Source organism: Panulirus ornatus, chromosome 68 (assembly GCF_036320965.1).
Source record: "Panulirus ornatus isolate Po-2019 chromosome 68, ASM3632096v1, whole genome shotgun sequence".
Classification (NCBI taxonomy): Eukaryota; Metazoa; Arthropoda; class Malacostraca; order Decapoda; family Palinuridae; genus Panulirus; species Panulirus ornatus.
Genome location: NC_092291.1, coordinates 26886462 through 26899974, shown reverse-complemented (window position 1 = coordinate 26899974; position 13513 = coordinate 26886462). Strand labels below are relative to the sequence as shown.

At 41.3% G+C, this 13513-nt stretch overlaps 1 protein-coding gene across 2 annotated transcripts in view; it reads right to left on the bottom strand.

Moving 5' to 3' along the window:
• The window catches only part of OstDelta (oligosaccharide transferase delta subunit), a 272441-nt gene that overhangs the window by 85140 nt on the left and 173788 nt on the right, over window positions 1-13513 (bottom strand). For both annotated transcript variants that reach the window (XM_071659381.1, XM_071659382.1), the window contains exons 12-13: window positions 2723-2836; window positions 1390-1465 (exon numbers count right to left, since the gene is read on the bottom strand). In XM_071659381.1, coding sequence (XP_071515482.1) covers window positions 1390-1465; window positions 2723-2836 — 190 coding nt within the window. The remainder of the gene's footprint in view (window positions 1-1389; window positions 1466-2722; window positions 2837-13513) is intronic.

Genomic DNA, 13513 nt, shown 5'->3' with positions numbered 1-13513 from the left:
TAACATTCACTCTTCTTTTCTGAAAACCCATACAAATCTTCACCTTAGCCTCCACAAGATAATGATCAGACATCCCTCCAGTTGCACCTCTCAGCACATTAACATCCAAAAGTCTCTCTTTGTGTATATCTCTCTTTTTAAACCAGGTATCCCAATCACCAGTCTTTTTTTCAGCACACAAATCCACAAGATCTCTAACATATCCGTTCACAACAGTGAATACCCATGTACGCCAATTATACCCTAAACTGCCACATTACTCACCTCCGCATTTAAACCACCCACCACTAAAACCCGCTCTCGTGCACCAAGACTGCCGGAACACTCATTCAGCTGTTCCCAAAACACTTGCCCCCAAGGTCTTTCTTCTCATGACCAGGGGCAAAAGCAACAATAGTCACCGATCTCTCTCTTCATCCACTTTCAGTTTTACCTACAACAATCTCTAACACAACTAACTCCTTTCACCAACCCCTGACTTTACTCCCAAGACGTTTCCAAACCATTCTTCTCCTTTACCCTTGAGCTCTGTTTCACTCAGAGTCAGAACGTCCTGGTTTCTTTTCTCAAACATACTACCTATCTCTCCTTTCTTTTCACCTTGGTTACATCCACACACATCAGACACCCAAATCTAAGCCTTGGAGGAGGATAAGCACTCCTCACTTGACTCCTCCTCCTGTTTCCTCTTTGAGAAACTGAAATCCAAGAAGGGCATGGTGTTGACTGACTCTACCAACAACTAGTTACACCATGAAGAAAGTCATCTCTGGCAAGGATGTATCATGATCAAAAAATGTTCATAAATGCAAATGGAACAGACACAGGGAAGACATGGTGGCAGACACAATCATGTATGATTTGTTTCTGGGAAAATGAATATGAGAGGCAGAATGCATTAAGTATGGTCTGACAAAGTGGCAGGTTGGAGTTTTGAAGATAATGAGTAATATGCAGGATGATCTTATATTGTTGATGGTACCGAGTAGAAACATGAATGAAAAGATGAGAGGGATATGATTGGGTAAATTGGAATGATAGGGTGAACTGTACCTACCAGAACTTGAAAAGATAAAAAGGTCTGGGTAATCTTGGTATGCTATTGATTTAATGAGAACAGTTTAAGACTGCAGTACAGAAGGGTACTTGGGAGGTATGTAGTATGGTATGTATACAGTGCATAGAAAGTGGTACAGACTGGTGAAAAAGAAGAAAAAAACCTGTACAACAAAAAGGTGTTAGCATACTAACTTTAAAAACTTACTGTACCATTGTATCATAATTAAAAACTGTTTTACAAAACAAAAGAATAATTTGAGCACTTAAAAGAACCAATTGAAATAATGCCAAGCAACCCCATACCAATTATCATTCAAAATTCTTACACACCTCCAAGGCCAACGTGGAACACAATGGCAGTCAGCGTTAATGGGAAGCTGGATAGGTTCACGCCAAGTTTTGCCCACTGAAAGAAAAGATAAATATAAATTTAGTAAAGGTGGTATATACTATCATGTGGGACAAGGAGGTATTGTGTTTGTGGGCAAAATGCTGGCAGCGCATGTGGGGGGAAAAAAAAAAAGCTACCCTAGTCAGAGAAGTACAACTTGACAACCACTCAAGTGCTGGCTCACTATGCAGCTGTCACAAATATTCCCGATACCCAGGCAAGTAGTAAATGTAATATAACTCCCTGGTTGGTGGCTGCCTACCAATAACTATGGTAAACATTAATGAAAAAATAACATTGTCAAAGTGTACAAAACCATAAAGCAGAAATTAAGACTATGAATGAAATAATACATGTAAGTATCAAAGACAATTCATACTTTGACATGATAAGAAGGAACAAAGCAACTATTTTGATAAACACAAATAGAAATAAAGTTCATAAAAACAGCAATGAATAAACAAATGCACTAGTTTCTACCATTATATTAAAAAATTATTACAAAAATTTGTTACACAAAAGAAATACAATAACTTGAGAAGGATAAGATATAGAAAACAATGGACACTTAGAATAAATATAATGGAAAAACTAAGATACACAACAACCTAAGATATATCAAAAAAATTTAACAAAAAGATAAGAAATGCTGACAGAAATAATGGAGCCACATTAAAATGACAGAGAATACTTGAAGTGAAAGTCACTAAACATGGATCTAAATCCAAAAGTACTACTTGTGTACATGAATATGCGACAAAATATCTGAAATTGGACCTTCAAAAGGTGAGTAGTTTAATATTCTTTAAAATAATGTGTGTCAAATGCTGCACACCATCCATTCATCCATCTCTATTGTCTAAAACAGTGATCTCTCTCACTCAAGTCTAAAAGACTTGTTATGCATGCCCTCTCTGACCTACATATGCTTGTTCTCAGATGAATAGGTTTACTTTTGGAAGTACTCATCAACTTGCTTTTTCATTATCTCTTCCAAAGTTTTGGAGATGACACCCATAACAGACTGGTTTTTACTTCAGTAAAGTTTCCCAATCATATTTCCTTAAGACAGGTACAGCACTGACTCTTTTATTCCCCTGGTACTAAACCCTAATCCAGTGACATATGGGACAGTATTTCAAGTATCCTACCAAGTATTTTGGTACATTCCTTCAGCACATATAGTGAAACTTTAACTGGGGCATGTGCTTTTTATGAGATCAAAGCAACTTGGCAGTCTGTTTGTGTATATGTATACAATGGTATACTCACCATAATAAGCAGTAGAATCAAGGGCAAGACACACAAAATGGTAAAGGTAGTAGACATTACACTGGACGGCCTTGGGTCTGGACTGCGGAACAAGTGGTGGATCTCTGGACGAACCTGGAAAAATCAGAATTATATCCTTAACTAAGCTGATTCATCTTCTGAAATTCAAACTGAAAAAACAAGAAAATGACATCAAATTGAAAAAACATAATTCTATAAAAATTCTCTTAGCATAACTAAAACAATGAAGAATCATTGCTGGCTATCAAAACATATACACTGAATGTCAACTTTAAGTGTTATGTTACTGTACACTACTTCAATTTCAAGCCAAACATAATCCAATAAGACTTCTCTTGAAATCTCAGGCTGTGGTGTGTAAATGCATATGAATGTAAGATGAGAAGAAAAGAGGGTGGTACTATATTTGATGACGAGAACTGGATGTTTTGGTTTGGAAAGAACTGAGCTGATAGGGTTTGTTCCATTGGAAGATTCTTATTCTCAAGAAAGGGAGTGACAATGCTGTTGATTTGTTAATCAGACTATCAAACATTTTTATGACCAAGAGTAAAACACCTCAGAATTGGCAGAATGCATATACAGTACAATGCCACTCCTCTTGCTTTTTTTTAACTCATAATTTCCTCTTTCAAAAACCAACCAAAATCTTTTACAATTGCCTCATTTAAAATAGATGTGCCACCTGCTGCCCCTTTCATCATTTGCACCTCTCTTTTGCATGCCTGTTCATTAGCACACAATGCAATAATGCCCAGTGGCACCTAAAACCATTCACCCATAAGTACTCCATAAATGCTCCATTTTCTAAATGTTGTCAGTCACCAATGCTTTTTCAGCACAAACTTCAAGCTATTCCCCAGTTATACCCAAACTGACACATCATCCATTCCTGCACTCAGATCCCCAAGAATCAAGATTCAATCCCTAGCATGAAAACTGCAAAAGCATTCACCTGGCTCTTGCTACCCCCCCCCCCCCCCCAAAAAAAAAAAAAAAAAATCTTCACTTCCTTTCACAGCCTGGTGCATAAATACTAACAATCACACCCCTCTTATGATCTGCTTTCATGCTAACCCACATCTGTCTTGAACTCACTTACTCATACTCTTTAACATATCCTACAGCTCCTCCTTCATCAGAAGTGCTTCACTCTCCTTTGCTTTTGCCTTCACACTACCCTATAAATTTCCAACCAAACATTCCCAAACCATTATACCCCCCTCCCCATCAACTTAGTCCAATGACAGCACATTGCCCCTGTACACCACATCACTCCAATTCCCTCTATCCTGCTCACCCCTTTCACCCTCTTGCAAGCTCAGACCATGAGGACTCAGAAAACTTTTTCACTCCATCCCTTTGTCTTCAATTTGGTCTCCCTCTTCTCCTTGATCCCATGACACGTGTATCTTCTTTTCAACCTTTCCTCACTCATTCTCTCCATTAGTCCACACCATTTCAGCAAACCCTCTTCAGCTCTCTCAACCATACATGCACACCATACATCACACATTCCTGCCACAGACACACTACACCTCTCTCTTACCCTTTTATAATTTACTTGATTAACCCTCCTTAAACATGTCATTTCTAACATTTCCCCCCTCCTCCCCATCAACAGCCCATTCCATGCACTATCTACTATACCTTCAAACATATCCATTTTAGCTCCCCCAGATAGTGAGCTCTCTTTCCACACATTCTTAAATGCTCCTTCATCCCCACTCACCCAACAACTTGGCTCTGCTTCCATGTCCATTTTCAGGTATCTAAAATACCCCACTTCCTTCAATCTTTTTTCCATTCAAATTCACCCCCAACTAACCTATCTTTTTGCACTGCTAAACCTAATAACCTTATTTTCTTTAACATTTGCACTCAACTTCCTCCTTCCACACACACTTCCAAACTAATACCAACTTCTGCAGTTTCTCACTTGAATGTCATCAGTGCTGTATCATCAACAAACAACTACAACTCACTTCCCAGAACCCCTCACCCCCTACACAATACATACCTGCCCTCCTCTCCAGAACCCTTGCATTTAGCTCTCACCACCCCAACCATAAACATTAAACAGCCAGGGTGACATCACAAAGCCCTGCCACAGACACACCTCCACCTGGAACCATTTACACTCTTCTCTACCTACCTTCATTTGCCTCACTCTTTTGATAAATACTCCTCATTGACTCTAACAGCTTTCAGTATCATTCTATCCTCAATTTCTTCAAGCATTTCTTCACAAAAATCTCTCTTCCAAGCTTAATTACTTTCACCACTCTCTACTCACTCATATCCTTTCCTCTTTTCTGAAAACCTTTTCAAATCTTCACACTTGTATCCCCCAAGTACTGATCAGACATCCCACAAGTCCACCTCCCCAGCACATTCACATCCAAGTCTCTCTTTTGAACACATATCAGTCAGTATATCAAATAAAAATATCTGCTAACTATCTTTCTTACTGACCCACATATACTCATGCAAGTCCCTCTTTTTAAAACAGGTAGTCCCAATCATTATCAGTCCCTTTTCAGCACTTAAATGAACAAGCTGTTCAACATTCTTATAGATAATGTTGGGTACCCTGAATTATACCCTCAACTGCCACATTGTCCTTTTTTGCATTTAGAACATTAGCGAGAAATAGTCAGTCCAAATGTTAGGAAATACTATGCTAGAGTTGCCCTCTCCCAATGGCCTACAGAGGGTGAGGCACTAAAAAGCTAAGAAGCAGCACTGGAGTTCATCAGTAATGGAGACTATTTTGCTTTGGCTACCCCCTTGAGGGGATTTGCAAAGGAAATGGGCATCAAAGAAACTGACAGATTATTAACTTTTTATTATACTTTGTCCCTGTCTCCCGCGTTGGCGAGGTAGCGCAAGGAAACAGATGAAAGAATGGCCCAACCCACCCACATACACATATATATACATACACGTCCACACACACACATATACATACCTATACATTTCATTTATTTATATATATTATACTTTGTCGCTGTCTCACGCATTAGTGAGGCAGCGCAAGGAAACAGACGAAAGAATGGCCCAACCCATGTACATACACATGTATATACATACACGTCCACACACGCAAATATACATAATTATACATTTCAACGTATACATATATATATACACACACAGACATATACATATATACACATATACATAATTCATAGTCTGCCCTTATTCATTCCCGTCACCACCCCGCCACACATGAAATGACAACCCCCTCACCCCGCATGTGTGTGAGGTAGTGCTAGGAAAAGAGAATAAAAACCACATTCATTCACACTCAGTCTCTAGCTGTCATGTACAATGCACCGAAACCACAGCTCCCTTTCCACATCCAGGCCCCAAAGAACTTTCCATGGTTTACCCCAGACGCTTCACATGCCCTATTTCAATCCAGTGACAGCAAGTCGACCCTGGTATACCACATTGTTCCAATTCGCTCTATTCCTTGCACGCCTTTCACCCTCCTGCATGTTCAGGCACCGATCACTCAAAATCTTTTTCACTCCATCCTTTCACCTCCAGTTTGGTCTCCCACTTCTCCTCGTTCCCTCCACCTCTGACACATATATCCTCTTTCTCAATCTTTCCTCATTCATTCTCTCTATGTAACCAAACCATTTCAAAACACCCTCTTCTGCTCTCTCAACCACACACTTTTTATTACCACACATCTCTCTTACCCTATAATTACTTACTTGATCAAACCATCTCACACCACATATTGTCCTCAAACATCTCATTTCCAGCACATCCATCCTCCTCTGCACAACTCTATCCATAGCCCACACCTCACAACCATATAACATAGTTGGAACCACTATTCCTTCAAACATACCCATTTTTGCTTTCCGAGATAATTTTCTCGACTCCCACACATTCTTCAACGCTCCCAGAACTTTCGCCCCCTCCCCCACCCTAAGATTCACTTCCACTTCCATGGTTCCATCCAATGCCAAATCCACTCCCAGATATCTAAAACACTTTACTTCCTTCAGTTTTTCTCCATTCAAACTTACCTCCCATTGACTTGCCCCTCAACCCTAGTGTACCTAACAACCTTGCTCTTATTCACATTTACTCTCAGCTTTCTTCTTTCACACACTTTACCAAACTCAGTCACCAGCTTCTGCAGTTTCTCACACGAATCAACCACCAGCGCTGTATCATCAGCGAACAACGACTGACTCACTTCCCAAGCCCTCTCATCCACAACAGACTGCATACTTGCCCCTCTTTCCAAAAATCTTGCATTCACCTCCCTAACAACTCCATCCATAAACAAATTAAACAACCATGCAGGCATCACGCACCCCTGCCGCAAACCAACATTCACTGAGAACCAATCACTTTCCTCTCTTCCTACACGTACACATGCCTTACATCCTTGATAAAAACTTTTCACTGCTTCTAACAACTTACCTCCCACACCATATATTCTTAATACCTTCCACAGAACATCTCTATCAACTCCATCATATGCCTTCTCCAGATCCATAAATGCTACATACAAATCCATTTGGTTATCTAAGTACTTCTCACATACATTTTTCAAAGCAAACACCTGATCCACACATCTCTACCACTTCTCAAACCACTCTGCTCTTCCCCAATCTGATGCTCTGTACATGCCTTCACCCTCTCAATCAAAACCCTCCCATATAATTTACCAGGAATACTCAACAAACTTTATTTTTTTTTATTATACTTTGTCGCTGTCTCCTGCGTTTGCGAGGTAGCGCAAGGAAACAGACGAAAGAAATGGCCCAACCCCCCCCATACACATGTATATACATACGTCCACACACGCAAATATACATACCTACACAGCTTTCCATGGCTTACCCCAGACGCTTCACATGCCTTGATTCAATCCACTGACAGCACGTCAACCCCGGTATACCACATCGCTCCAATTCACTCTATTCCTTGCCCTCCTTTCACCCTCCTGCATGTTCAGGCCCCGATCACACAAAATCTTTTTCACTCCATCTTTCCACCTCCAATTTGGTCTCCCTCTTCTCCTTGTTCCCTCCACCTCCGACACATATATCCTCTTGGTCAATCTTTCCTCACTCATCCTCTCCATGTGCCCAAACCACTTCAAAACACCCTCTTCTGCTCTCTCAACCACGCTCTTTTTATTTCCACACATCTCTCTTACCCTTACGTTACTCACTCGATCAAACCACCTCACACCACACATTGTCCTCAAACATCTCATTTCCAGCACATCCATCCTCCTGCGCACAACTCTATCCATAGCCCACGCCTCGCAACCATACAACATTGTTGGAACCACTATTCCTTCAAACATACCCATTTTTGCTTTCCGAGATAATGTTCTCGACTTCCACACATTCTTCAAGGCCCCCAGAATTTTCGCCCCCTCCCCCACCCTATGATCCACTTCCGCTTCCATGGTTCCATCCGCTGCCAGATCCACTCCCAGATATCTAAAACACTTCACTTCCTCCAGTTTTTCTCCATTCAAACTCACCTCCCAATTGACTTGACCCTTCAACCCTACTGTACCTAATAACCTTGCTCTTATTCACATTTACTCTTAACATTCTTCTTCCACACACTTTACCAAACTCAGTCACCAGCTTCTGCAGTTTCTCACATGAATCAGCCACCAGCGCTCAACAAACTTATACCTCTGTAATTTGAGCACTCACTCATATCTTTGTACAATGGCACTATGCAAGCATTCTGCCAGCCCTCAGGCACCTCACCATGAGTCATACATACATCAAATAACCTTACCAACCGGTCAACAATACAGTCACCACCTTTTTAATAAATTCCACCGCAATACCATCCAAACCCGCAGCCTTGCCAGCTTTCATCTTCATCAAAGCTTTTACTACCTCTTCTCTGTTTACCAAATCATTTTCCCTAACCCTCTCACTTTGCACACCACCTCGACCAAAACACCCTATATCTTCCACTCTATCATCAAACACATTCAACAAACCTTCAAAATACTCATTCCATCTCCTTCTCACATTGCCACTACTTGTTTTCACCTCCCCATTTGCCCTCTTCACTGATGTTCCCATTTGTTCCCTTGTCTTACGCACTTTATTTACCTCCTTCCAAAACATCTTTTTTTTTTTTTTTTTTTTTTTCAAACTATTCGCCATTTCCCGCGTTAGCGAGGTAGCGTTAAGAACAGAGGACTGGGCCTTTTTCAGAATATCCTCACCTGGCCCCCTCTGTTCCTTCTTTTGGAAAAATTAAAAAAAAAAAAATCTTTTTATTCTGTCTAAAATTTAATGATACTCTCTCACCTCCAACTCTCATTTGCCCTCTTTTTCACCTCTTGCACCTTTCTCTTGACCTCCTGCCTCTTTCTTTTATACATCTCTCAGTCATTTGCATTATTTCCTTGCAAAAATCGTCCTAATGCCTCTCTCTTCTCTTTCATTAATAATCTTACTTCTTCATCCCACAACTCACTACCCTTTCTAATCTGCCCACCTACCATGCTTCTCATGCCATTAGCATCTTTTGCATAAGCCATCAATGCTTCCCTAAATACATCCCATTCCTCCCCCACTCCCCTTACGTCCTTTGTTCTCACCTTTTTCCATTCTGTACTCAGTCTCTCCTGGTACTTACTTACACAAGTCTCCTTCCCAAGCTCACTTACTCTCACCACTCTCTTCACCCCAACATTCGCTCTTCTTTTCTGAAAACCTCTACAAATCTTCACCTTCGCCTCTGCAAGATAATGATCAGACATCCCTCCAGTTGCATCTCTCAGCACATTAACATCCAAAAGTCTCTCTTTTGTGCACCTATCAATTAACATGTAATCCAATAACGCTCTCTGGCCATCTCTCCTACTTACATATGTCTCTCTTCTTAAACTAGGTATTCCCAATCACCAGTCCTTTTTCAGCACATAAATCTACAAGCTCTTCACCATTTCCATTTACAACACTGAACACCCCATGTCCACCAATTATTCCCTCAACTGCCACATTACTTACCTTTGCATTCAAATCCCCCATCACTATAACCCGGTCTCATGCATCAAAACTATTAACACACTCACTCAGCAGCTCCCAAAACACTTGCCCCTCATAACTTTCCTTCTCATGCCCAGGTGCATATGCACCAATAATCACCCATCTCTCTCCATCCACCTTCAGTTTTACCCATATCAATCTAGTATGCTTTCTTACACTCTTATCACATACTCCCACCACTCATGTTTCAGGAGTAGCGCTACTCATTCCCTTGCTCTTGTCCTCTCACTAACCCCAGACTTTACTCCCAAGACATTCCCAAACCACTCTTCCCCTTTACCCTTGAGCATTGTTTCACTCAGAGCCAAAACACCAAGGTTCCTTTCCTCAAACATACTACCTTTCTCTCCTTTTTTCTCATCTTGGTTACATCCACACACATTTAAGACACCCCAATCTGAGCCTTCGAAGAGCAAGAGCACTCCCTGCGTGACTCCTGTTTCCCCGTTTAGAAAGTCAAAATACAAGGAGGGTAGGGTTTCTATCCCCCCACTCCCGTCCCCTTTAGTCACCTTTTATGACATTTCAATGTATACACATGCATATATTAACAGACATATACATATATACAAATGTACATAATTCATACTTGCTGGCTTTATTCATTCCTGTTGCCATCGTGCCACACATGAAATGACAACCCCTTCCCCGCACGTGTGCGAGGTAGCACTAGGAAAAGACAACAAAGGCCACATTTGTTCACACTCAGTCTTCAGCTGTCATGTATAATGCACTGAAACCAAGTTCCCTTTCCACATCCAGGCCCCAAAAAACTTTCTATGGTTTACCCCAGATGCTTCACATACCCTGGTTCAACCAACTGACAGCAAGTCGACCCCAGTATACCACATCGTTCCAATTCACTCTATTCCTTACAAGCCTTTCACCCTTCTGCATGTTCAGGCACCAATCCCTCAAAATCTTTTTCAATCCATCCTTCCACCTTCAATTTGGTCTCCCATTTCTCCTCGTTCCCTCCACCTGACACATACATCCTCTTTGTCAATCATTCCTCACTCATTCTCCCCATGTGACCAAATCATCTTTATACACCCTCTTCTGCTCTCTCAACCACACACTTTTTATTACCATATATTTCTCTCACCCCTTTCATTACTTACTCAATCAAACCATCTCACACCACATATTGTCCTCAAACATATCATTTCCAGCACATCCGCCCTCCTCCGCACAACTCTATCCATAGACCACGCCTCACAACTATATACCATTGTTGGAACCACTATTCCTTCAAACATACCCATTTTTGCTTTCCGAGATAATGTTCTCGACTTTCACACATTCTTTAACGCTCCCAGAACTTTCGCCCCCTCCCCCACCCTATGATTCACTTCCACTTCCATGGTTCCATCTGATGCCAAATCCACTCCCAGATATCTAAAACACCTCACTTCCTCCAGTTTTTCTCCATTCAAACTTACCGCCCAATTGACTTGACCCTCAACCCTAGTGTACCTAATAACCTTGCTCTTATTCACATTTACTCTCAACTTTCTTCTTTCACACACTTTACCAAACTCAGTCACCAGCTTCTGCAGTTTCTCACACGAATCAGCCACCAGCGCTGTATCATCAACGAACAACAACTGACTCACTTCCCAAGCCCTCTCATCCACAACAGACTGCATACTTGCCCCTCTTTCCAAAACTCTTGCATTCACCTCCCTAACAACTCCATCCATAAACAAATTAAACAACCATGCAGGCATCACGCACCCCTGCCGCAAACCAACATTCACTGAGAACCAATCACTTTCCTCTCTTCCTACACATACACATGCCTTACATCCTTGATAAAAACTTTTCACTGCTTCTAACAACTTACCTCCCACACCATATATTCTTAATAACTTCCACAGAGCATCTCTATCAACTCCATCATATGCCTTCTCCAGATCCATAAATGCTACATACAAATCCATTTGGTTATCTAAGTACTTCTCACATACATTTTTCAAAGCAAACACCTGATCCACACATCTCTACCACTTCTCAAACCACTCTGCTCTTCCCCAATCTGATGCTCTGTACATGCCTTCACCCTCTCAATCAATACCCTCCCATATAATTTACCAGGAATACTCAACAAACTTTATTTTTTTTTATTATACTTTGTCCTGTCTCCTGCGTTTGCGAGGTAGCGCAAGGAAACAGACGAAAGAATGGCCCAACCCATGTACATACACATGTATATACATACACGTCCACACACGCAAATATACATACCTACACAGCTTTCCATGGCTTACCCAGACGCTTCACATGCCTTGATTCAATCCACTGACAGCATGTCAACCCCGTATACCACATCGCTCCAATTCACTCTATTCCTTGCCCTCCTTTCACCCTCCTGCATGTTCAGGCCCGATCACACAAAATCTTTTTCACTCCATCCTTTCACCTCCAGTTTGGTCTCCCACTTCTCCTCGTTCCCTCCACCTCTGACACATATATCCTCTTGGTCAATCTTTCCTCATTCATTCTCTCTATGTAACCAAACCATTTCAAAACACCCTCTTCTGCTCTCTCAACCACACACTTTTTATTACCACACATCTCTCTTACCCTATAATTACTTACTTGATCAAACCATCTCACACCACATATTGTCCTCAAACATCTCATTTCCAGCACATCCATCCTCCTCTGCACAACTCTATCCATAGCCCACACCTCACAACCATATAACATAGTTGGAACCACTATTCCTTCAAACATACCCATTTTTGCTTTCCGAGATAATTTTCTCGACTCCCACACATTCTTCAACGCTCCCAGAACTTTCGCCCCCTCCCCCACCCTAAGATTCACTTCCACTTCCATGGTTCCATCCAATGCCAAATCCACTCCCAGATATCTAAAACACTTTACTTCCTTCAGTTTTTCTCCATTCAAACTTACCTCCCATTGACTTGCCCCTCAACCCTAGTGTACCTAACAACCTTGCTCTTATTCACATTTACTCTCAGCTTTCTTCTTTCACACACTTTACCAAACTCAGTCACCAGCTTCTGCAGTTTCTCACACGAATCAACCACCAGCGCTGTATCATCAGCGAACAACGACTGACTCACTTCCCAAGCCCTCTCATCCACAACAGACTGCATACTTGCCCCTCTTTCCAAAAATCTTGCATTCACCTCCCTAACAACTCCATCCATAAACAAATTAAACAACCATGCAGGCATCACGCACCCCTGCCGCAAACCAACATTCACTGAGAACCAATCACTTTCCTCTCTTCCTACACGTACACATGCCTTACATCCTTGATAAAAACTTTTCACTGCTTCTAACAACTTACCTCCCACACCATATATTCTTAATACCTTCCACAGAACATCTCTATCAACTCCATCATATGCCTTCTCCAGATCCATAAATGCTACATACAAATCCATTTGGTTATCTAAGTACTTCTCACATACATTTTTCAAAGCAAACACCTGATCCACACATCTCTACCACTTCTCAAACCACTCTGCTCTTCCCCAATCTGATGCTCTGTACATGCCTTCACCCTCTCAATCAATACCCTCCCATATAATTTACCAGGAATACTCAACAAACTTTATTTTTTTTTATTATACTTTGTCGCTGTCTCCTGCGTTTGCGAGGTAGCGCAAGGAAACAGACGAAAGAAATGGCCCAACCCCCCCCATACACATGTATATACATA